Raw genomic sequence first — 23,935 nt, 5'->3', positions numbered from 1 at the left:
CCATCGCAGGGGAGTGTAAAATTGCTTAACCGTGACACTACTGCACCAGAAGGGTCGTGAGGACTCGCAGCGATGTATCAATGTAAAGTAGAGAACCTTTGCAACCGATACTCGTGCCGACTTTGTAACCGAAATGAAAACTGAACTGCTTGTACACCTATAATTCGTAATTGGCCTAACTGCGCTAAATTGCCCGTCATCTTCGGCCCTCCTCTCAGCGAAAGAGCAACAGCAGAAGTTGTATTCTCATCGCTCTCCGCTGTCTGCGCAGTGTGCCTTGGCCAAAAACTCGATACTAATTTTCTCGCCATTTAAATTATGTTTTCTTGTACGCAGGCCAGGCGTGAGCGCATCCTACCTCAATGGACTTCAGCCCATGCGCCTCGATTTGTCCTTTAGCGCTCTTCCTTCTTCCCCTTTCCTGCGACGCAGAACAGAGTGGTACAGAACACTTCCAGCTCATTTCCGTTGAGGTGCGCAATCCATGCAAAAGTTGCCAACATTTGCGGCGCCACCGACAAAGACAGGTACCTTTGTAAATTAGCTGACAGTGGTGTGGGGCCCTGCTAAAGCCTTTGTGTGCTTTTAATTCTTTGTAGCTCTCACTTCCACGTCTGCCCACGGTCTACTCTGAGCTGTCTGAACTTTAGACATCAAATTCAGGGGGCACTTATTTGACCTAAAGTGTGGTGAGGCGAAGCCTTTAGCGCGGTGTTGTTGCTTGTTTCACTGATGTGTCGTTAACAGGTTAATTAAGTACACAATTTTTTGTTAATCTTAAAGGCTCGAGGCACTAAGGGGCATTTTGGAGGCATCCATCTGATTCGACGGCTTTCCGCAAACACTCTCCAGCGTCCTAGCCAAGGAGAACAACATATGCGTTGCCAGGAAGTAGCGTAGTCGTTAGCACGCTCATATGCGGAACGGTAGGATGGCGGTTAGAATCCCATCATGCACAGGTGTTATTCTTTAATGTCAAAGAGAAGTCATCTGCCCACGACACCGCAATTAAATTCAAGGAGTAGGCGCTACGGAGAAAGCGTTCGACTTGTAAAGCCCATACTTTAATATTCTAAAAACTTCCGCTGATATTCTTGAGAGTTTTGCATTTAGAGAAATCAAAACTAATCCATAAAATTAAAATTAAACGCTTATTAAGAGCTTATCCTCTAATAACTGACGCACGTTGTGCGGCGAAGTACCATGCGTGTCTGAGGCGGAGCGTATTGAACGTGCGTATATATCGAAACCTGCTGCAAAAGAGTTAACATACCGATTCCTCACTGGACACACTTCCTGCGGCAAAACTGAAAATATCCTTGGTCAGGAGATTCAAAATAGTAAGAAGAAGAGCAGGAACTAAAACCTGTAGCTGCTAGTTGAACAACACAATGCAGATAGTGTTATAGGGTCGATAGGCATCGTCATGTTGGTAAGCTTCGACTGAAGTGCAAATCACTTGAAATCTACTTCGGGTGCGCATCAACAGGTCAAATAAGCCTTTGAGCTTGTGCAATACGTCAAAGTGTTATTTTCGCAAATATTACATATTTTATGCTTCCAGGGGTGCGGAGCTGGTACTAACGGGCAGCCTTGGCTGTAGCATAAACCAGCTCCTTCTCTTCGATTACTGGAATCAATGGGGAAGCCAATGGAAATAGACTCTTAGGTCCGACAATACGTGGAGTATGCATCAATGCCTCTTTATTCCCACCTTCGCTTATCTTGAGAAACTTTAGGACTACCACCACATCCAGGCTGCCTTGGCTGAGGGCCATGTCAGTAAAACTGTCATTGCACAACGAGGAATCGCGCGCCATAGCACACAGTGCAGGCTACGGTGAGGCCCATAACATCTTTGCTGTAAATGCAGGCAACGTGAACGACGAGAATGAAGAACCCGACAAAGAAGAAGCAGAAGAAGCACGTTCTCTCACGCGCTACGCACGAGCTCCGTTCTCCTGAGACGTTCGGAACAGCTTTAGGCCTTGCAAGGTGCCCTTTCGGTCTCCGCCTTGACTGTTTTCGAAGACAAGACGTGGACACAACGGCTCCCGGATGCCCGTGCGCATCTCGGAGCGTAACAGACGCGGCGAGAGGATGTGGATGGTGGCGGTGTACGTCCTGAGATGCGCCGCACCCCCCGTCTGCCTCAGCCCGATCCTGCTGCTCGAGAACACGGTAAGATGGCCCGAGCTCTGCGTACTCTACCGCTAGCTGTATCCCCGGCAGTACTCGCGACAGGTTCTGGTACCGTCTCGAGAGCGGCGTACGGCGCTCTGACCGCTGACGCGCCGTACGCGTACGGCGCCCTCTCTTGCAGAAGTCTGGGAGCGCCTACTGCCTCCTGGTGGTGCTCTGCATGTGGGTGCTGCGGCTGCTTCCGCTTCCTGTCTCGGCGTGCCTGCTGTCGCTGCTCCTGCTTTCGCTGGTGGGCGCCGAGGCCCAAGAGGAGGAGGCAGTGCGAGGATTCGGGGTGAGTTTGTCCTCAGGAAACGTGGATGATGCTACGGTGTTACGCCTCATGCTGAAATTGCCCACAGACGGCGAGACGTACGCAAGACGATTTATGCGCCGTGTGAAAAATGGCTCAATTTCACAATATTCCTTTTTCCTAGTAGTGAATAACGAAAGACAGGTGACCACAGGGTATACGGGTATATCTTTAACAGGCTTGTCTTCAGGAAAGCCAGTTAATAGTCCCGAGTGCTATGCATATATTTGTAGGTTTTCGCTAGTCGGCACCGCTTTAGAGGCGAGCACTCTGATTTGCAGGTTGATATTGTCAATATTAAGTATTAGACTTGATCATTGTTTGCTATCTGTCATCTTCTTCCGGATTCGTCTTATCGAAAAACATGCCGTCGTTAGTTTTGTCGCGCCTACGTCATTTAGAATACATTTTCTACTCACATCGCAATTGCATTCAGCGCTTGAATAATATGAGCTTATCAAAAATTTTGATAGAACTAATATATTGCACCACCATTGTGTTTTTCCTTCTCGTTGCCGTTTTACTCTAGGTCAGGCGACGCTAGCTAGTGCCACCCCCTCTTCCTAGAACATTTTGCACGTCGCCGCCGGAGTCAGTGACGAAGAAAAAGGGGCCTGGCACCGAAACTCACAAGTCACAAAAAATGGCGCTAGATTGATCTTCTTCCTTCATATGTTTCTCTAGCGTATGGTTACATGCTCATGCGAATTTTGTATCTATGGCACAAAATGTGTGCCAGCACGCCCGTTGCGCCATCCGACACACCTGGTTCCTCATGCTCATTTTGACTTCCTCCTCTTTCATTTTTTGGGGCGCTCGTAGTTCAACCAATCAGAAGCGTCGAGTAGTCACGTGATCCGAGAGAGAGGAGCGGCGAATGTTCACGTGTCCGGCGCTTATTTCGTAAGCGCGACTTGTCCCGTGAAGGATTCAACGCTGACGACGCCTACGCCGAATTCGCCGGAGTGATCAACTAACAGCTGCGGTGTAAAAACTGAGAATAACTTTAGAATAAAATCGTTATTTAGACCCAGTACTGGCTCTCATCTGTCTGGCCCGGGTTGAACTCGGATCAACTTCAGTGGCGTTTCACCACTTCCAGGTGGACTCTGTGCTGTTGATCGCGTCCCTCTCGCTGTTTGTGGCCGCCGATTCGACGAGTCTTCTGCTGCGCATGGCCCTGTGGCTTCTGGGAGTGTCCGGGGCGCGCCTACGTCCCCTGGTGCTCACCTTCATGACCGCCTCCTTTCTGGGCGCCCTGGTCTTGCCGGACTTCCTCGTGGCCCTGGTGCTCAGCTCCGTCCTCGAGAAGGCCGTGCTGCATCTGCGCTCCAAGTTCGTCTCGAAGCAGTTCCGAGCACCCAGCCAGTCCAGGGTGCGTGCCTTCTGCTAACAGCGCCAGCTGTTAATGCCACGTTTTCCGCTTTTGGGCATCAGTGTCGTTGGCGTAAGAGAGTGGTACACTGAATGGTCAGCAAGCATTGTCCTCACGCATTGCGTCACTGGAACGCGCCACACTGATTGGACAGCATGTGCTGACGTCACGCATAACATCACTGCGAAGCGCAATGGCAGCGCGTCATGATGAGAGGTCTGAACACAGTGGCGCCACGAAGGGTAGCATGTGTCGTCAAGCGCGCGGCTTCAGAAAAAAGAATAAATAATGAATAAGCATATTTACCACAGGAAACAGTTGTCGCTGGATGTCGAGTTACATGTTGGCAACCAGCCTGTCAGTTTTTGTTATTGCACTAGCAGCGCTGGTACAAGGACAACACTGCCACAATGCCTGGCAAGGAAAGCTCGGGAGATAGTTGTTGTACTGCGTAGTGGCCTCATAACGCTAACAGCCATTTCGCGTGTCTGACCGCGAGCTTTGATGCGCTGACTCCTAGAAAACTCAAGTTTTAATTTCACTTGAGTTCTGAATCTCTTGAAAGGGGTAGAGGCATACAAATTTTCTTAGTGTGTTTTGCTTTCATATAATGCGTAAGCCATTAGTAGACATGAATCACCACGTGAAATGCTCCTACGCTGTGTACTTATAAATCAATTTATTCTTCCATGCAGTCTCTGTTTCGGTTTCGGTAATCTAAAGACGGTTGCGACGTCATACGCAAGCACCAGATCACGTGAAGCATAAAAAAACTGCAATATAATGGCTCTTTATTCACCTGCTGCCATTCCGGCTTGGGGTGCAGTTTAGCCTTTAGGTATGAATAAGTTCAAACGACAAAGCAGCTGTTATGTAGCAGTTTTGTATGCCTCACGTGATCGCATACTCAAGCAATCATCTTCTGGAAATTGAAGTCAAAACTGAAATAGCATACAAAGAAAAAACTAAAATTCAAATTATTAATTGGACACTGATAAATTCCACGCGGTGGTCCACATTTTCTAATGTCGTGCGCATCATTCAGAGTAAAACACTGCCGAAAATTTGGTGTCTCCACTCCTTTAAACCCAGTGAGGGTACACTTCGCACTCAATTGTTATGAGTGTGCTCAAAAAGAAGTCATTCCATGGTGTAGTAAGGCCACTGGAAAAAGTTCGCCAAAATAGAGCCCCCAAAGCAGCATTGTCCCCGGCTGAAAGTCTGCAATTTTTGATGTGTTTGGCGATTGACATTTCCGTGCACTGCATAAACTGCGCGTCCTTGCACTCGACGCCAATATCCTTCGCTAACGAACGGAAAGGTAGAGAGGGATCTCCTGTAGTTGTATCACTCCGCCAGTAGTTCAGCCGCAGGACGGCCGCCTGCGACGTTACTCGTTGCGCGGTTGCTGCTTCGCTTCATGGGTAGTGTAGCTGGCGCCATCTATGGAACCTTGTAATCAAAAAACATGTTTTGCCATGACTCTAACGTCGAAAGTGTAACATTAAATCACTCTGTGTTACCGAAGAAACCATTAAATACAACCTAAACTTTATGGCACTCAGTAGAATAATAATTATTTGGTTTTCAGGGGAAGGAAATGACGCAGTATCTGTCTCATATATCGTTGGACACCTGAACCGCGCCGTAAGGGAAGGGATAAAAGAGGGAGTGAACGAAGAAAGGAAGAAGGAGGTGCCCGTAGTGGAGGATTCCGGAATAATTTCGACCACCTGGGGATCTTTAACGTGCACTGACATCGCACAGCACACGGGCGCCATAGCGTTTTGCCTCCATAAAAACACAGCCGCCGCGGTCGTGTTGAACCCGGGAACTCCGGATCAGTAGCCGAGCGCCCTAAGCCACCGCGGCGGGTGCGCTCAGTAAAAAGAAAATGTATTTCGGTTCTGTAGCTCTCACTACAGGCCATGGGCGTCCTAGGTGCTATGTGCCTTTAGCACGCTGTACTAGGAGAGGCCGTGTAGTGCGTGGCCAGAATTAAGCATTGGGAGTTTGACCCCGCCACTGGTGACCGAAGCGGAGGCGCTTCAGTCACCCATCTGGAAACGCGTTGCTACGGCGTTGATGAGTTCATCTGCAAACAGAATTGATAGCTTGCGTGGCACCGCGTGCCTGGCGCTTAAAACGATGCAATATTTATTTTTAATTTCCCCATGCAGTATTCTCAGAGTGGCATAGGCGAATGCGACCGCTCGAAAGCACTCGAACGCTGTGGTGATCGGTCTGTTTCTGGCGGCGCTGCAATCGGTGACATTTGAAAGGGCACCACTACTGGCGACGCCGCTGTGGTCATGCGGAGACCCCCGCCCGCTACACTGTCTATACTAGTTCCCTGTACCTTCAACTATATTTTAAAGACTGCTTCCCCGTGCTGACCAACTCAGCGCAACTGATTTCACACCGTACGCCCTTTTTCGCACTTTCTAACGACTCTTCCTACTCCACTCTCCGAGGAAGAGCTCTAATGTCACTTTTTTGAAGATACGATAATTGTGATGCGGGAAGCAGACATTTTTTTACTGTAACTACACACACGAACACCAATGCTAGGCGTTGCACTCGTTTCAAAGAAACCACAGTAGCAGTACACATGCAGTGTGAGGACAGTTTCTGTTTGTTAGTTATCTGCAAAGACCCGCCGCGGTGGCTCAGTGGTTAGAGCTTTCGGCTACTTATCCGGAGTTTCCGGGTTCGCACCCGACCGTGGCGGCCGCGTTTCGATGGAGGCGAACCGCGCAAGGGCGCCCGTGTGCTGTGCGATGTCAGTGCACGTTTAAGACCCCCAGGTGGTCGAAATTATTCCGGTGCCCTCCACTACGGTACTTCATTCCTCCTTTCTTCTCTCACTCTCTACTTTATTCATTCCCTTACAGCGTGGTTCAGGTGCCCACCGAGATGCGAGACAATTACTGCGTCATTTCGTTTCTTCAGAAGCCGATTTTCATTTCAATTTTTCTGCACAGAAGCTGCCTTTGACTGCGTGTTTTCATAACATCCAGCTGTGAATGCCTCTTCGAACACACTTATTATATAAGGAAAAAGCAATTTGGTGTTTGTGTCCGTGTTGCAGATTTCGCAGCGTCGTGCCACCCTGTCGCCCATCCACTACGAGCGCCTGGTGCAGGAGATGGACAGCATACTGCAACGGAAGATTCAGTGCTCATCTCCAGTGGAGAGGGCCAGGTATGTCACAGATGAAAAACTGAGATAGTTAGGTCTTTAGTAAACCCGTAACTGAACGTAAGACGAAAGCATTTATGACTTTGATGCGCTTCTTGTGTCTTATTTATGCGCCTTACTTGTACCGCACACACACACACAACACACCAAAAAATTGCTTTACGGGTCCGGGTGTGCATCGAAATGCCGATGTGAATGGAACGCTTTGAAGCATGTAGCCCTAAACCTGTTCCACGGTGTGGCCACATAGCTCTACATTTTAACAAGACTGTGCTCAAAGACGGGGAAAAACTTTCCGTTCCTCGTTTTTTAAAATCACGTGTCGTTGAGAAATCTGTGGCCTATACAAAAAGATTAGGACTTCGAACTCCATCAGTCACTCAGGCGTGAAAGCAGTCCACGCACACGTGGTCAAGATATGCGAAGGTGGGAAATTAATGTATCTATGCATTAAAGAAAACTAAATGCAACGACCGGTCCGCCTAACGTCTCCTGTGCTGTACGCCACTACAATATGTAAGGCATTTTTGAAATCCTATACATTCACTACCATGCCCGCCCCCCCAAACCTTTCAGAACGATGCAGTTTGTGTTACGTCCAACGGAAGTGCATTGATGGGCACCACGCGTGATTCATAGCATAACTTCAGGGACGAGCGTCAACGTATGCACTACTATGCGTAGAGTGCGCATCTACGTAAAGTTTCATAAGTAGTCGAAAGGAAAGGCGCGCTAGTGGGCGCAGAGTTGTAGACACCTGTACCGTGCCATGAAGAAAGGAATTAAGGAATTACTGAAAAGGGCAGAAATTTTATATATTGAAAAACTTTTGGTCTCGTTCTCACTGAACTGTGTGATTCGCATCATCTCTGAACGCTGTCGATTTTTTCCGTTGTGCTATGTGGCGGTTCAGAGTGAAGCGTACGCCATATACGTTGAATGTTTTGTTTCATCAGCACCGTCATCCTGCCAGAAAGACCTCCACGCTAACTTCTACAGAGCCCTTTAAAGGACACTTCACCCCCCTCCGCCCTCCCTTACAAATATGGCGTTTCTTTCAATACTTTTGTAGCGTTGCTAAGTGGCTAACAGTGATTCTCAGGAGACTATAAGGTGACGTTCGTTTCGCGGCATTTTCTTTACCCTCAGCAGTATTTCCCACAAATATGTACGAATTCTTTTGTTTTATTATGTCTTACTCAAACATTTCGACCACACAAGTAATAAACATTAACGCTGGTAAAACTGACGATATATTAAAACCGTTTTAAGCAATGCTGTATACCGCCTAGCGCTTTCGCTTACCGTTAACGCCAGCCGCCTATGCGCATGCGCACATAGCCCCAAGGCGCCAAGTCCATCCGTAGCTGGTCTATACTTAATTTGTATTTGTCTATGCATGCACTAGAAACTAAAGGTCACTGTAAAGCGTATTAATGACATCCTAGTCGAAATCAAGAGGATGAAATGGGCTTGGACAGGACAGTTACTATGAAGGCAAGATAATTGCTGGTCCTTAAGGGTAACGGAGTAGTTTCTAAGAAAAGGCAAGCGTAGCAAGGGGTGGCAGAAGGTGATGTGGGCGAATAAGATTAGGACGTTTGCAGGCATCGGGTGGGCGCAGCTGGCAAAGGCCAGGATTAATTGGAGAGACATGGGAGATGCCTTTGCCCTGCAGTGTGTTTAGTCAGGCTGATGATGATGATGATGATGATGCTGATGATGACACGGTGGTGGTGGTGGTGGTTGGGGTGGTGGTGATGATGACGATGATGATGGTGGTGGTGATACTGATGATGATGATGAGGACGACGACGACGATGATGATTATGATTATGATGATGATGATGATGATGATGATGATGATGATGATGATGATGATGGTGATGATGATGATGTAAGCAGTAGATTCAAGAGGTACACTGCAAGCTAAATCCTTCTTTTCATCTATGTCGTCGTACTTCCACTCCAGTCCCCGGGCAGCAGCGCCCTCGCACGGCCGGAGCGAGCATAAGTCGCTGCGCAAGATGGCGTCCCTCATGTCGGACATCTGCGGCAAGGTGGCGTGCGGTGGCGCGTGGATTCCGGCGGGACTCGCGACCCCCGGCTCGCTGTCGCCTTGCCCGACGCCGCCGCTTAGCGCTGACGAGCTTCCTTCGGGCGCCACGTCGTCGACGCCAACGGCGGCGCCAGCCAAGTCCTCGCCTTCCACATCCACGTCCTCTCCTTCCGACCGGCCGCGCCGTGGCAGCCTTCCAATGACTCCCCAGAAGCCCTCACCGCGCCGCAGTATACGGAAGGCTTCGTGTCCTCCGGTCAAAGAGCGAGAGGCCGCAGTCGAGCGGTCCACTCGACCGACCGAACGCTGCAGCGCGAGTGAGCGCAGGAGACTCGGGCTCGAACCCTGGGACCCGAGCCACATGCTTGCCAGGTGCGAGACAGCAGTCAGCAGCTGAGTGGACTGTGCTATTCCCGAAAAATGAAAATCATGCGTGAAGAGCCTAAGTACGTCGTGAAGTATCATGGCATTTTTTTTTTGGACTGCGCTTTATTACGAGTACTGATTATTAATGCTATCGGCATACATTTGCAAACTTTACCACAAAGATTCTGTGGGATAGATTTGTCGTTTATTTTGTTATGTTTAAATGGTCGTGCGTACGATGCCTAACGTTCATTTCGGGCCAGTTAACACGTACCTCACTGTCGGCTTATGCGGATAGTTCTTTTCGATGTACTTTCGTTTTGGAATCTCCAGATATATTTTGGCAGAAATAAATTTTTCGATGCATATTGTTAAAACGCTGTTTCCATTCATTCCTTACATAGAAGAAGGAATTCCAGAAAAGTTACGTCTGTATTCTTACCGGTAGTCTTCAGGCAGCGTATACGTCTACAAGCTGGGGAAGATAAAATCATGGAACAGAACCAAGCGCAGTTTTTCTCAAATTTATTTCAAGGTGGATGCTTTTACCCTAATGCGATAAGATTCCTGCGTAGTGGACATTCATAGGCTAGCAGTAGTAGGCGCAGCTTCCATCATCGTGCTCGAGCCCAACCACAGTTCACTATATACGTGACCTCTGTCCATCTTAAAAGGAAGTAATAAAACAATACACCGATCTGTGGTCAGCGACAATGCTTGAATCCCAGAGCAGGAACATTGACGTACAAACCCTCAAACGCGGATATCGTACCTTCAGCATACAACTGCTTGTGTGCACGGCAGCAAATTGCACGCCAATGCTGCAGTTCGCTTTAACAGACAATTAAGGTTAGGCACATTGCTCGACAACACTGTGGCGCGGTAATAAACAAGTAGTAATAGCCTCTACTCGACTCTGATTTGTTCCGATATCTTGCGTACAACGGAGAAGTGCGCGCAGGTCAGGATCATGCTGAGTTTCCTCATATGGCGACTGGCATCGTCGAAAGATGATTGAGTCCAGTTATTGCGAATGCCGACATTTTTTTTCATTTAGTATACTGCTCTCTACCTCGAAACTCAACAGCGACAGCGTTTCGCCTAGTTGGTTAACCATGCTCAGATCGCGAAAGCGCTTAAAAAGACCAGGACACAGACCGGCACAAGCGCCCTGTGTGTCACTCTTTGCGTGTCGACATTTAGAGCGCTTTCACGATGTAGACCTTGCAACTACGGTCTGGTTTTCTTGTTTCTAGGACATCTTCGGGGCTTAGTCCAATGCGCACCCGACGCGGAGGTACCACGGGCCCGCGTACCAGCATCGTGTTCCCCGGAGACGCCGGTCCCGAGGACATCGATTCAGGAAGCGTCATTGCAGAGGGCGCCACACCTTACAGGCGCAGGGGACATCGGGTCTCCAGCCTCCAGCAGGTGTGCAAATGCATGCGAAACTTGAGGAGTGTGATGACTCTATTCCTTTGAATTTACTAAGCTGTTGTCTAGCCAAGTAAGCTCACTCTGCTTCGGGCAGCAAACATACATAGAATTAAGGAAACCTAACTAACTCGGCGCAGAGCCACCAATATCTCCTTTTCCCCTCCCCCCCCCTCCCAGGAAAAACAAAACAGCAATTCTAATGCTCCATGATGGTTGTGTCTCGGCTGTCTTTGGGGCATAACTGACCGCGAAGAACCTTCCAATCTTCCAGAACACGCAATCGACGGCAGACGCTGAGCCACTCTATGTCGAAGTCATGGTTAAAGTAAAAAAAAAAGTCTCAGCGAAGCCGTTTGGCTTGAAGCCCGTCGCAGGTCGTAACCGAACCAATGATCTTGTTCTCCGCTGAAAAACACCTTAGACACAAAGGCACCGCGGTGGAGGCAGTGCGGCTATCTCGTATGACTTTTACAGACAACAACCAGGAACCTTGCCCTTTGCGTTTACTCAGTTGATATGATAATATGCTGCTATGCACACGTTCGCGCTTCGCGAAGCCCGAATCTTGGCGCATCCCTCGTAGCCCGGTAACGCTCGCTAATAAAACATGAGGGAACATAAATCATTAACACGCGCATTGGTGTTTTTCTTCGTCTGATGTTTGCTCAGAGATTTTTACTGAGTAATTTTTCTCAATCGTCCAACATTTCCTTGAAGAAGAGGTTTATGTTAAGCTTAAGTTCAGCTTTTCGGGAAGCTATATCAAAAGCGATCTCTCATAGTAATTAAGCTATATATGCCTTCGAAAAAACCGAAATTTCTAGTTTTAAAGGGGAAAATAACTGTACATTCCTAACGGATAAATGACTGTCCTCAGGACCTCCTCCCTTAGTCGCACTCTCCTGATAAATATGTCCTTGTTCTCTTTTTTCTGCGGATGATGTAATAAGTTTTGGCTGCTCTAGAAAGCACAGCGAGATAGCAGGAGCAACGCTGAACGCATTATTACTCGTAGGTAGCGTGGCCGAGTGGTCTAAGGCGCTGGTTTTAGGCACCAGTCTCTACGGGGGCGTGGGTTCGAATCCCACCGCTGCCACTGCACAGGTTGTAATTTTTGTTTTTGTCCCTTCCTTGCGCTGCATTACAAACGCATCGACTGCAGGTGTCATTAATCTTGTTTTTTATGCGGTGTGAGACAATTTTGATGCAATGTAGAGCAGTTACCACCTCTCTAGCTGGCTAAAGGTGGAAGTCCGGCTAAACCTGAGATAAATTTTTCTGCACAACCTGCGGTAAGGATCACGTGAAATTGTATTTTCGGTAGTGTTTGTTTGTCCAGTAAAATCATTCGTTCAATCGCATGCTGATATAGTTTTATAAGACGCTTTGGAATGTATTCCAGAGTTGATGGTTTCGGGCTGACCATTTCTTTTTCAAGGTCTACTATTCGTTTTACTTTGCCACCAGCAATTTTTTTAGTCAGTGACCTGTTCTTTATGTTGCACCGAAGTGACATTCTATTCTGCTGGAGAGTGCATGGCATAGCGAGAGCAGTCAGTTAAGGAGCTGACTGAAGGCTGCTGCATAACTGCCTAATTACGGAGGGACTGAGATTAATGTTGGATTTAGCCTCAGTACAACAATGCGGGATACGAGACACGCATTCATTGAAGTCTCTGGTCTTTGAGTTTATAAACGCGCATGGAAGTCTCAGCATACGAAACGTTTCTGCATTCCGCGTCCGCGAAAATGCTGCCGCCACCGGATCAAACCAACAGTACATGTGCCACACAGGCACAAGAAGTCACTATGTGCATGATGGCTTACGTTTAGTCATGTCATTATTTTTGGACCGGATCCCATGTTCCCAGATTTAGTGGCATGACTCGCCACGGTAATAACGCCTGGAAGCTAGCCAAAAAAAAAAATTCATCTAATTGTAAGCATTGTTCATGAGCGCAAAATTCCTCAATGCTGTTTAGGGTTATATTTGTAAGGTTGAAGGTTGAGGTTATTTCTAAAAAAAATCTTGTTTTTGAATGGCAACTCTGAATACATGTGCCATGCACAATTTGACCTATTAGGAAGCGTGGGTTTCTGGATTAGAAGCATCGGAAGTGCTGGTAAAATTGGCACCAGGCACTGCGAATATTATGTGAAGTTGCCTCGTGGGAAAGAAAGTTATGAATAAGCCATTCTTTTTATGGGAGCTTGTTTCTAACCAAGTTGCACGCGGTTCTGCACGAGAAATGCTGAAGAGAGTACTTGTTTGATTGGCAAATCAGTTGTGGCGAACTCACTACGCTGCGAATGGCAGTAAGGTCACTGCCATTAAATGTGCCCGTATGGAACATTATTATCAATAAAACTTAAGTTATTAAACTCTTACAGTAAAGTTACCTCCATTGCACGGGTATTAACTCTTTCTCGGCTTCCTAACTCGGTATCCTTCGCAGTCGCCGGTAGACAGAAGCTGTAAAAGTCTGAGGAGTGAGTACGCCACTTATCCATTCTTTCTCCTCTAGATTAACTTGGGAGACACGACGGAGCCTCAGAGTTCGTGGAAGCAAGGAATTCCCTGGAACTACTCCCGCGAGGACCTAGCAGGCATGTCACATCGTAAGCGTAGTATTTTTCTCGGCAATCTTTTTCTTTTGTTTTGGGGATAATTACCATCATTACTCACTCCCAGCGTAACGCCTGACTGATCACGATTACATTAACGCTTGATGGGGTTATGCGAAAAGATAAGCGACAAAATGATCATCATCTGGCCGTTGCAGGTGCATAAACTGCAAAGTATGCATGTTGTGTAATACTGGAAGTTCACTGGTTGAAAAACTGCCCCTAAAATTGGCGTTATAATGGTTTGGCTTATGAGGGTTTGGCATAGAGCATGCATTAAAACATTTTTGCAGCCACATCTCTAGAATATACTTTCTTAGGGGAAACGGCGATAGCGTTGTATCATGTCGTAATATGTCGTAACTACCAACTCCCGCATTCTCTCACTTGCCGGACGAATGCAACACATTTGGATCTGTATGTGGTGTTAGGTGCGTTGGAAGTGCATATAAAAGGGGGAGCACTTTTTGAAGTTGAAGACAGGTACAGAGTTCTCATCTCCTGCTACGTTGAAGGAAAATAAAGAGGGAAAAATCGACAAGACCACCAACTCGCGCTTCTTTTGTCTTTTATAGGCAATTCAGAGGTCATCGACGCACTGTCAATTGAAAAGTAAGTGTCACTGTAAAGGCGATTAAGTGTTGCATAAAATTTTTGAGCATTCAATACTTCCCTGCTAATGTAAATACCTGATAGATTTATTGAAAAACATATTTTAGCATGTCCTTATAACCGCAGAAAACCAGGCTGATTTATTAACGTGTCAAATTGAGAAAAGACAAACATTTACGTGCATGCTGAGGCACAGATAGTGAAAATTTAAAAAGTTAAATTATTCTAGCATTTCAAGCACCACCAAGCCCTTTAATACCCCAAAATTCTAAAATTCAAACTCAAAGCCCTTTCACAGTTGTTAGTTTGCGCCTGTGTCGTGTGTATTGTCTTCTTATGTCGCTCTTAGCGCATACGCTCGCATAAATTCCAAATCGCGCATGCGGGACCTATAGCTTTAGCGGAAGGTGTCTTTACAGCATCACCTCAGCACCTCTGGTAGCTGAACATTCAGCTGCGATAACTAAATAAGAAAAGGCGGTTAATGTGACAGTTGATAATTTCATACTTTTTTGTGCGAAGTAGTAGTAAGTGGTTTTATTAAAATAATAATAAAAAGAAAGGAAAAGATTTTTGCTAGCCCCGGCATATGCCATCGATACTGAAGCACCTGAGCTGGGGCAGCGGAAATAAAGGATAGAAGGCGGAATGGAGAAATGAAATGAAAGAGGTGAGGGGACAGGAAGAGAGGATAGGGGGAGAAGTAATATACAGAAACTATTTACACAATAGAAGTTTTGTGCGAAGGATGAACTACGGTGGAACCCGGATGCATCCAACACGAAGGGGGTCGCGAAATAGTCCGATATGTCAATAATTCGATATATAAAAGTGACTATAGTAGGCTTAACTGTAACGCAAAAGAAAGAATATATTGTACCCATGCTAGTGGCCCACTTCTTGCAATGGCGTGCCGCACGCCATCGAACTAGGAGCGCAGCGCTTGTTAGGCGTTACTGGGCCTAACCTGCTTCGCAGCGGAGCAGCAACGGACGGTGCTTTTGTCTAGTCATGCGTAGTCATGTTACCAGTACACATAAAATAGAATAATCGCTCATTACGATAAAATTAGTTGCTTTCCGTGACTTCTTCGGCAACAAAGCACGCCAAGCCAGGATCGCTCCTAGGCTTTAGCTGAGCTTGCTTCACCACATAACAGCGACGTGGCCTGGAAAATGAGCCCAGGAGGCCGAAGGTCAACTTAAAGCACACCCCACGTTCCCCTCCTCAAGCTGTTCTAAAGCACTAACGCTGCCAGCCGGCGGCTAAGGCCTTGCAGCCGACCCTATCCGTGCATGAAAACTGATTAAGAGCGCCGTTAGGAGAAGCGCCACTTGCAAGGGTGCGACGCGCACTTCGATATATTTAACGATGGGTGAAATTGGAGTTCGGTACACTACGTGACTATGCTATATTTAAGTGGGATGTTCAAGGGTTCTCTGTGTTTGATACAGCCAAAAATTCAAAATATCAGGGTTCGATATCTGCGGGCTGGACTGTATAAACATTTGATTAACATTTGGACCGCCTCGGCTGATAGCAATATGCACGGATATTTCGTTTAAAAGCAGTGGAAAGGGGCGCGTTTTGATAGTGTTTAACAGTAGGACCCTTCTTGCCACTTAAAGAGGCCCCGAAACACATTTTCAGCGCATTGTTTTGCCTGTTGGTTGCATAGAATGAGTTATAGTGATGCTATTAGCATCGGTCGTACCGCGTATACTGTGGTTTTTAATATTCTAATTAGCTCGCAAAAACAAATTCGTGGCGCTGACGGTGTCACCATACAGTGGCGGTTTTTAGCAGTGGATATGACATCACCTTGCGCTAGCTTGATGATTGGACAAAGAGTAAATATACTGCGAATTGGGTTAATAACTAGAGATACGATTTGTCAACTTTTTGTGTTTTAAATTACATTAACAAAACCAGCTTGTTTGCCCTAGATAAAAGCACTGTAAATCAAGTAAAACAAAAACACGCCACCAGAGGCGCTGGCTACTTTTTTGCATCGAATGACTTTGCGCCTCTCTGCAAACATCCTACGACCTAGCACTAAACACTTATGGCTACTCTCTATGTATCTGAGAGCGGCTTTGCGGAATCGATCCGATCGAACCATTGCACTCCATAAGCGGTCGTTTCGGTCCCATGGAAGGATGCGTTCATTTCACATTTAGCAGGCAGTGCGCATCGTTGGTTTGTGGAGAATCACCGGGCGGTGGCGCCAGATGGCGCCACGTTCCCGTCAAAAGCGCGCGCTCCTTGCTAGCTATGGCCAACCAGCGCTAGGAGCGACTATGGCTGCGTTCCAATACTCCCAAGTAGACGGCTACTTAGACGTCTAGCCGGACAGCCGCCATCTTGGGACTCGTTCCATTTCTCGGCGAAGCAGTCTCATAAGACTGCTTCGCCGAAGTCCACATCGATGCAGGCTAACTTGCTGTCTAAAGATGGCGGAGCTGATGTACTCGGATGAGCGAGTCGGGCTCTTGCGGGCGTCGGACTGTACACGGAGTATAGGAAAGGGAAAACGTGAGTCATTACATTATGTTATTTGGTACGCAAACTAGTGGCTAATTAATCTTTGTAGACGTGCGATTCCTAGCAGTGAATCACGCAGGAGAAAATCGTGCAGTTGAGAGTTTTGCTACAGCAGCGGACGCTGTAGGCCTGTTTACGTGATCCGGCATCTGATGCATCTGACGATGCCGGATCTTAATTAGCACCTTGATTTTAGAGAATTTTAGAGATTTTAGAGAGAGGATTAAAGATCGCTGCTGTATTTAGGTCTCTCGCTGTCTCCGAGTGCCACGTACGGCAGACAGCAGATTTAATGTCTCGTATGTGTTTTCCTGTTGCAGTGTATATTAGCCGTATCGCATTTCGCGCATATTGATTACAGTCTTTCGTATTCTTTCTTATGTTTACAGGACCGTCTGGACGAGCACGTTCGAGGAGCATGTACAGTTGAGCATCAATAATAAAAGAATAATCGCATATCTCTTTAGCGTCGTCTTCGGAGAGCGGCCCCGTCTGCTACAAGTAGACTGACCGATAGGCACATCCACCAGTCCGGTTTACGCGCGAAGTCATTGCAGAAGAAATGTGTAAACTTGTTGAAAACACGTTTTTAATTATCGTTATTGCTCAGTTTGTGAAAAATAGTAGTACAACTGTTCATAAGCTTTAGTTACATTATTATGCCGCGAGGCGGCGTGAGCAGTAGACAAGTTCCAATACATGGACATGTAGACTGCTTCCTAGACGTCACACTAGACGTCTTGTTAGACGTCTAGAGTATTGGAACGCAGCCTATAGAGCGACGGGCGATGGTTGGCGGTAAGCAGTAGCGGTACGCGCTATGCTAAATGTGTCTGATATCTTGCGCAGGCTGTCACTCCGTCGCAGTATCTCGCGCTCGAGTTCGGATCCATAAGTAAGGGAACGTCACTGATCAGTGTTCCCTTCTGCGCCGTCGACGTGACGGTGAAGCATCGCTGGGTCAGCTGGGCGTTCACATGGTTGTTGTAACCATGCAAACGGCGCTGCCAGCCTTGGCATGAACGAGTTACAGAGAACAAACAACCATGGTGTGCAAACTTCCGCCACATGCTAAGATAGGCTGTTTTGATTGGTCGACCTCGGTGTCGTCATTGGGAGAGTGAAATGGGAATGGGATGCTGCGCGAAAATCGAGTTGAGGGCAGCATTTTGTTTGCTTGTGTTCTTAAATTTCTGCATTGAATAACTCCCGTTCCTGTGCATCGATTCTCGTAATTCTTTTTGAGTCATCATCTGTGTGACATAAATAATCCATCTGAAGCGTAACCTGCATCCGTTCAAGCGGTGTTTTGCAGCCCCTTTAAAGCAGCCCCTCTAAGCGGCCTTAGTTTCTCTGCATAGCAGTACTTTTGCTTCGGAAATCCCATGTTCTGTGCAATGGTTCTCTTCAGGATGTGCTTCACCATCCGAAAGACCTTCATCGTCGGTGTCGTCATGACCTCTACGCTCGCTTCGGCCTGCGGCAAATCGACCAGGGCGCTCATCGCCACAGGCATTCCCAGGTGTGAGCACGCGGCAGTGCAGAAGTGGTAGACTAGTCCTTGTAAAAATGACTTAAGCCCCGCTACTTTATACTTCCTGGTATACGCATTTAAATTACGCACATCGCTTGTAACGTGATCAAGATGCCACCACTATAGTGATAACATTTCTAAAGTCTTTTTGTACGGATCACATGGGTGCCTCGCAGGGAACATACCATTAATGTGTCGTGTTGGTGCTCATCACATCTGTATCTTGCAGAAGTGCATGACTTATGTTATTAAATTAGCAGCACCAAATGTAGCTTCGACTCAAGAGCTATCACAGTAAAACGAATAGGAACCTTACTTTTATCTATCAAACGGCATTTTCCCTCGCAATAAATCCTTCGAGGAAAGCAAATGTAGATCTGCGGCTTGAGGATCACCTCAGAGTCTGTAAATTTGCGACGAAACTTCATTGCCGAGCCTCCACGAGCGCGGCATGCTCAGTGAATCAAGCTGCCGCTGGTGTACTTGTTCTGTTTTTGCTAGCATTTATGGCCTTTCAGTGTTGCTTGTTTTGTCCCTTTTGTCCCCTAAAGAGGGAATCAATTGTTCGCAATTGTAGTTCTATATGTAGTTCATGTTTTATTTGTAGTTCTATCTGCAGTTCTATATGTAGTTCTCGTTTTTTTTCTAGCATTTATGGCCTTTCAGTGTTGCTTTTTTTATCCCTTTTGTCCCCAAAAAGGGTATCAATTGTATGTTTCTGATTCCTGTCTGCTGACTGCATACGAAGCAGAGGCCTTTGTCAGGCTTCTTGCCTTTTGCCCTTGCTCCGGTTTCTGTAAATCACATTGAAAAAAATAAACTGAAACTGAAACTTAAAAAAACATATAGCCTTTGTGGGCGTACTGTAGTGTCATGCAATGTTTGGAGCTTCGCATTTTCGCGTAAGCAGTCCAGGCTGCTTGCTAGATCTGATTTCTCTTCAGTTCGATCAACAAGAAGAGCAGCTTATACCAACCTAAAACACAAGTGCTAAGCTGACGAAGTCTGGGCGGGAACATCTTAAATGTGCGCCAGTTGCCTTAGTGCGTGGTTTATCACTCACCGGTTTTGACATCAGAAGCATGGTGAAGAATGAAGTGTCACACGGGTGAGGAGGAAATGTGCCGCTCTCCTGTTTGTGGCCCAGGTATTCGTTCAAGGCGAGCGCGTTTATTGTGCTGCCCATGGCCCTCGGCACCACCATCCTCTGCTGGGGAGCGCTGTACTTTGTGCACCTCAGCGAATAGTGAGTACAGCACTCTCCACTCGTCTACCGCAGTGTTGAAGAATTATTTTCGTTCATAGAAACTTCTGCGTTGCTGCCACAATTGCACCAAGAAATTGCACCCGTCTCTCGTCGGTCACTCGCTCACCACTCACTGCTTCACATGCTCACTCACTCACTGACCCTCCCACTCACGCGCTTGTTCACTCCATCACATGCTCTCTCATTCGCTCACTTGTTGACTCAGTCATTTACTAATGTAATCGTTCGCTCTTGTCGGTTGTTTCACCGCATGACACTCGATCACTCACTCATTCAACCGTCGGCAACATGCGGAATGGCTCATTTGTTATGGCGTTTGGCTGCCGACCCGAAAGACGCGGGTTCGATCCCGGCCGCGGCAGCCAAATTTCGAGAGAGGCGAAATTCTAGAGGCCTTTGTGCTGTGCGATGTCAGTGCACGTTAAAGAACATTAGGTGGTCGAAATTTCTGGAGCCCTCCACTACGCCGTCCTTCATAGCCTTACTCGCTTTTGGAAGTGAAACCCCCACAAATCACACCAAACCATTCACTCGTCGTCTTGTTTGTTTTCAGCGAGTGTCGCTGGCTGTTCACATTGTTACAGTTCTCCTATTTCGAATAACTAGAATATCTTGTCCAAAATACGCAAAAAAAATTTTTGTTCCGTCTTAACGACTGGCTTTTCCATAGTATTGCAGCATTTTTCTGTATTTCTGTCGCTAAGACAAGATACGCCACAACACTACAGAAAACGCTATTGTTACAACAAATATTTTAGCCGCTACTACAAGCCCATGACAAGCGTTGCTACAAAAACCTGCTATGACAATAGAAAATGTGCTGTTGTGTTCTTCGAATGGGCTACAATAGCGCTGATTCCCGTTTGCAGCTCTGCTTTTAAAAAAAACCTGTCGTCATCATGAACACTTGTTAGAAAGAGCGCACTCATTGACCCACTTGTTCCAATCAGTGCACAATAAAATTACCCCCGTATGGCTTGAGGCTCGCACTTGGTTCCTCTTTGAATCTCAGAGTATGGTTAAACCGCTTGCTTAGGAAAACAGCTTCGGCAGCGCGGAACGATTCTCAAGGGGGCGACAGCACGCAGGTGTGGGTAGCGTGGCCGAGCGGTCTAAGGCGCTGGTTTTAGGCACCAGTCTCTTCGGAGGCGTGGGTTCGAATCCCACCTCTGCCAAATGCGTTGTTTTCTTTTACAGAGTTCCACCACTTTTTTATTTACTTTCGTGACTTACCACGATCATTATTTGCCTTCGGTACTTAGAAAGAAGCAACTGTGGTCATTGCGATGCTATGGGAAAGCACGATCAACCCCTCTCAAATGGCTTCGTTCTTGCGCGTTGAACTTAATTATAACATGCGTGTAATAATTTCACATTTTTAGGTTCTGTTTGACTTTCGCATGAGGCAGTGTTGCGGCACAACAAACTGTGCTTGTTCATACCGGGCATACTCGGCTTTCCATCCATTGAGTTCGTGCAAATACTGCGGTAGGTTTAGGTGCCGCTTTTATTTTAACACCTAACAGTGTACCAGCTGGCGGCTTATTGCGCAGGATATGAAGCGTCATTACAAAAAAGAATCGCTAGAAAGCAAGAGGCGGTTCACACACAGCACTTTAACTCTTACTGTTTTCGTCGTCCAGCCTTTTATACGTAGTGGCACAGGCAGGGGCTTAATTGTTTACATTCTTTTTAGGCTGCCCCACCATACTTTTTGTCTTCGTCGGTCAGTCATTTCCAGTCGTAGGTTTCTTCCCTCCCGGTGTCATTTCATAGCTTGTTGTTTTCTATCTGAAAATAAAAATTGACCTGAAATGAATGGTTACCTTGGCATCCACAGTGACAGCTATGGGAGGCAATTGTAACACAACCTGCGTTTTAAAGCGTAATTAAATGCCACTTACGTTCAATGCCACTTGATTTCAACTTGTCTTCACGCTTAAACCTGTACTGGTTAGGTTGCTCTAGAGGTGCCTACAGGCATTTCATTCACGCAGTAGGTTCATTCTTAGCATCGGCTCGTGCTTGACCGTTGCGTCAAAAGCGGGAACATATGCGCACAGTGATCTTTGATAACTGGCGCAAGCTGCAAGCTTTTAAGCGGCGCGGTTCTTTAAGGCAGACGATGCATGCATTTTTTCACTATGTAAATGAACTACATGAGCAGGGTGCCTTGGTAAGTGTCCCTACACCATCCGGCCGATAATCGAATTGCGCCGTTCACTGTTGAAGTATGATTTTTCTTCTTTTGAGCTTCAGTAAAGCTTGTACTCTTTTTCCTTGCAGTGACGAACTTGCGCAGCGATCATCTGCGCTCGCCATTCGTGATGTGATGCGAGCGAAGCTGTCCAGCATGGGCAGGATTGAGTAAGTCTCGTCGAGAGCATTGTAATTGAAGTTAAGCTATTTCCTTTTCATTCCTGACTAATAAGACTCACTTTAGTGCCTCTCAGCCTTAAGTTTATGACCAGTCACTGAGTGTCTGAAAGCAGCTTATGCATTTTTCTAAGCTCAGCCGATTCTGTCAGGACTGAGATAAAGCAAGAAGCCACATATGTCTTAGTGAGCATTGACGCGCTTTGCTCTGTGCTCTTCCCGCCTAGTGTGAGGCGACTGATATCGTCATTCTTCTGTGGTTCTTTTTTTTTTCTTTTATACAAAACGACCGCAAGGCTGTTTGTGTCACGTATCCCTGCCATTGGGTTAGAAACACCCCGGCACATTATGTGCTTAAAAGAAGCAGACGACGGCAAGCCTTTGAATCAATTCTTCGCGTCATAAAGACTGTTTTCTAGCAACTAGCCCAGGCAGAGCTGCTCAAGAAGGGCCTATGCGGACGAACCCAAAGTGCCAACGAGCTTTTAACCACATCGTCAGAGATCGCGTGCCAAAACGTGCTTTTTCCTTAAAATGCACATCTCCGAATTACCATCTTAAACCTACCGCTCACATTCTCTGTAGCATGGCCGCCAGTGTTAACGTCTTTTAATATCTCCAGCGCTATTCCCGGCGATATTTCTAGGCAACTGGGATTTAACCGGGCTCCTGCATTGTGAATGGTTACGTGAGGTGGATCGCAGTGGAAAGATTCTACTGGTAGAGATGTAGAACAGATCAGAAATGAGGACAGAAGCAACAAACAAGCAAAAAAAGCATGAAATCTACACTGGTTTAGACTACATGGCTAGGGCCGAGTGAACAGGTCATTCAGTTCATGTTGTTTTTGAAAAAAAAAGTACAAGTAAATATGTGTTTTGTCTTTGACCTCATGGCTATCAAAATGTTACATTGTGTTACAGTTGACCCTTTAATAGGAAAAGAAAAAAAATATAGAAGGATGATTTTTTTTCACCTTTGTCTACACACAAGTGGAAAACTATTGAATTAGGATAGCTCACACCTATGCAGTTCGCGAGAATATTCGTTCGATAAAAAATCAAATTATGGTTAAAGGAAAAAAATCGAAACACTGCGAATATTTGTTAAAAAAATCATACCAATTAAGTTAGTAGTTGACGAAATGAAAAATCATATCCAGAAATTTTGGAAACGTGCTTTTTAGCCTTGTTTTCACGGGAAATTGTTTATAAATGCAATTCTTGAAATTTAAGATTGTTTCATAACAGTAAATATATGCGCACGTCGCTCTTTGGCATGCTTGTAGTTTTCTGCTATAGTCAAAAATCACCCCATTGGTTTTCTATAGTAGACTCAGCTATTCAAAGGAAACGCAGGACAATGTTTAAAAGCAAGATATTTTCAACGCATCCGAACGTTGGACCATTCCCATCTATGTAATCATAACAGCGTCTTACGACATTCTGCAGTTGCCTCGCAATCAAAATTGATGTCCAAGAAAACTGTACCTTTAAAATAAAGCAAACCCGAATGAGCTGTGTATAATATTCGTTCAGAAAACGGGCCTTAAGAATGACTCCAAATACATGAGAAGTATAGGGCTTAGCCTGAACCCCTAGAGCGCTGTGCACGTGGAGAGGCTATGCTTCCTCCCTTTTTTTCCAATCAAAATAAATCATACAAGCGATTTTCTTTCCTGTTGTGAAGTTTCAGGGAGTATACGAAGCTAAGGAAACAACTTACCACCGTGTTTTCCATCATATTAAAGTTAATTCAAAACGGGCGACTCAAAGCATGTTTCTTGCAGGGCACAAGAGCTGGTCTGCTTCACGGTCTGCGTCGTAACCGCGCTGGCATGCTCCGCCGTATTGTTCACCAAGCAAGTTGTCGCTTTGCGTCTCTTTGTCATCAATGTCCTTCTTGTTTATGTATCAGCACTAACCTATCTATAACTCGAATTAAACTCGAGTAAATATAGCTCACGATGCATAGCGAACATTTGCTTCTCTCTGAAGCTGTTATGTGTGCACCTTCAGACAAAGCTTGCTGTGGAGTCCTTAGAA

At 46.4% G+C, this 23,935-nt stretch overlaps 1 protein-coding gene and 2 non-coding genes across 3 annotated transcripts; all 3 read left to right on the top strand.

The window, feature by feature from the left end:
* Nucleotides 1-1,920: 1,920 nt before the first annotated feature.
* On the top strand, nucleotides 1,921-23,824 carry LOC144119601 (uncharacterized). The gene is made up of 12 exons (XM_077652177.1): nucleotides 1,921-2,181; nucleotides 2,324-2,476; nucleotides 3,597-3,869; nucleotides 6,961-7,073; nucleotides 9,043-9,501; nucleotides 10,752-10,926; nucleotides 13,458-13,551; nucleotides 14,133-14,169; nucleotides 18,125-18,235; nucleotides 19,395-19,493; nucleotides 21,801-21,881; nucleotides 23,680-23,824. Exons 1-12 carry the CDS (start codon nucleotides 2,059-2,061, stop codon nucleotides 23,822-23,824), a joined length of 1,863 nt encoding a protein of 620 aa, XP_077508303.1. The 5' UTR covers nucleotides 1,921-2,058.
* Nucleotides 11,947-12,028, top strand: TRNAL-UAG (transfer RNA leucine (anticodon UAG)). Its single transcript has one exon. It is a non-coding gene; the product is annotated as a tRNA-Leu (tRNA).
* Nucleotides 20,608-20,689, top strand: TRNAL-UAG (transfer RNA leucine (anticodon UAG)). The gene has a single exon. It is a non-coding gene; the product is annotated as a tRNA-Leu (tRNA).
* Nucleotides 23,825-23,935: the final 111 nt, after the last annotated feature.

Source organism: Amblyomma americanum, chromosome 2 (genome assembly GCF_052857255.1).
Source record: "Amblyomma americanum isolate KBUSLIRL-KWMA chromosome 2, ASM5285725v1, whole genome shotgun sequence".
NCBI lineage: Eukaryota > Metazoa > Arthropoda > Arachnida > Ixodida > Ixodidae > Amblyomma > Amblyomma americanum.
The sequence above is the reverse complement of the archived record's forward strand: the minus strand, read 5'-3'. Positions and strand labels throughout refer to the sequence as shown.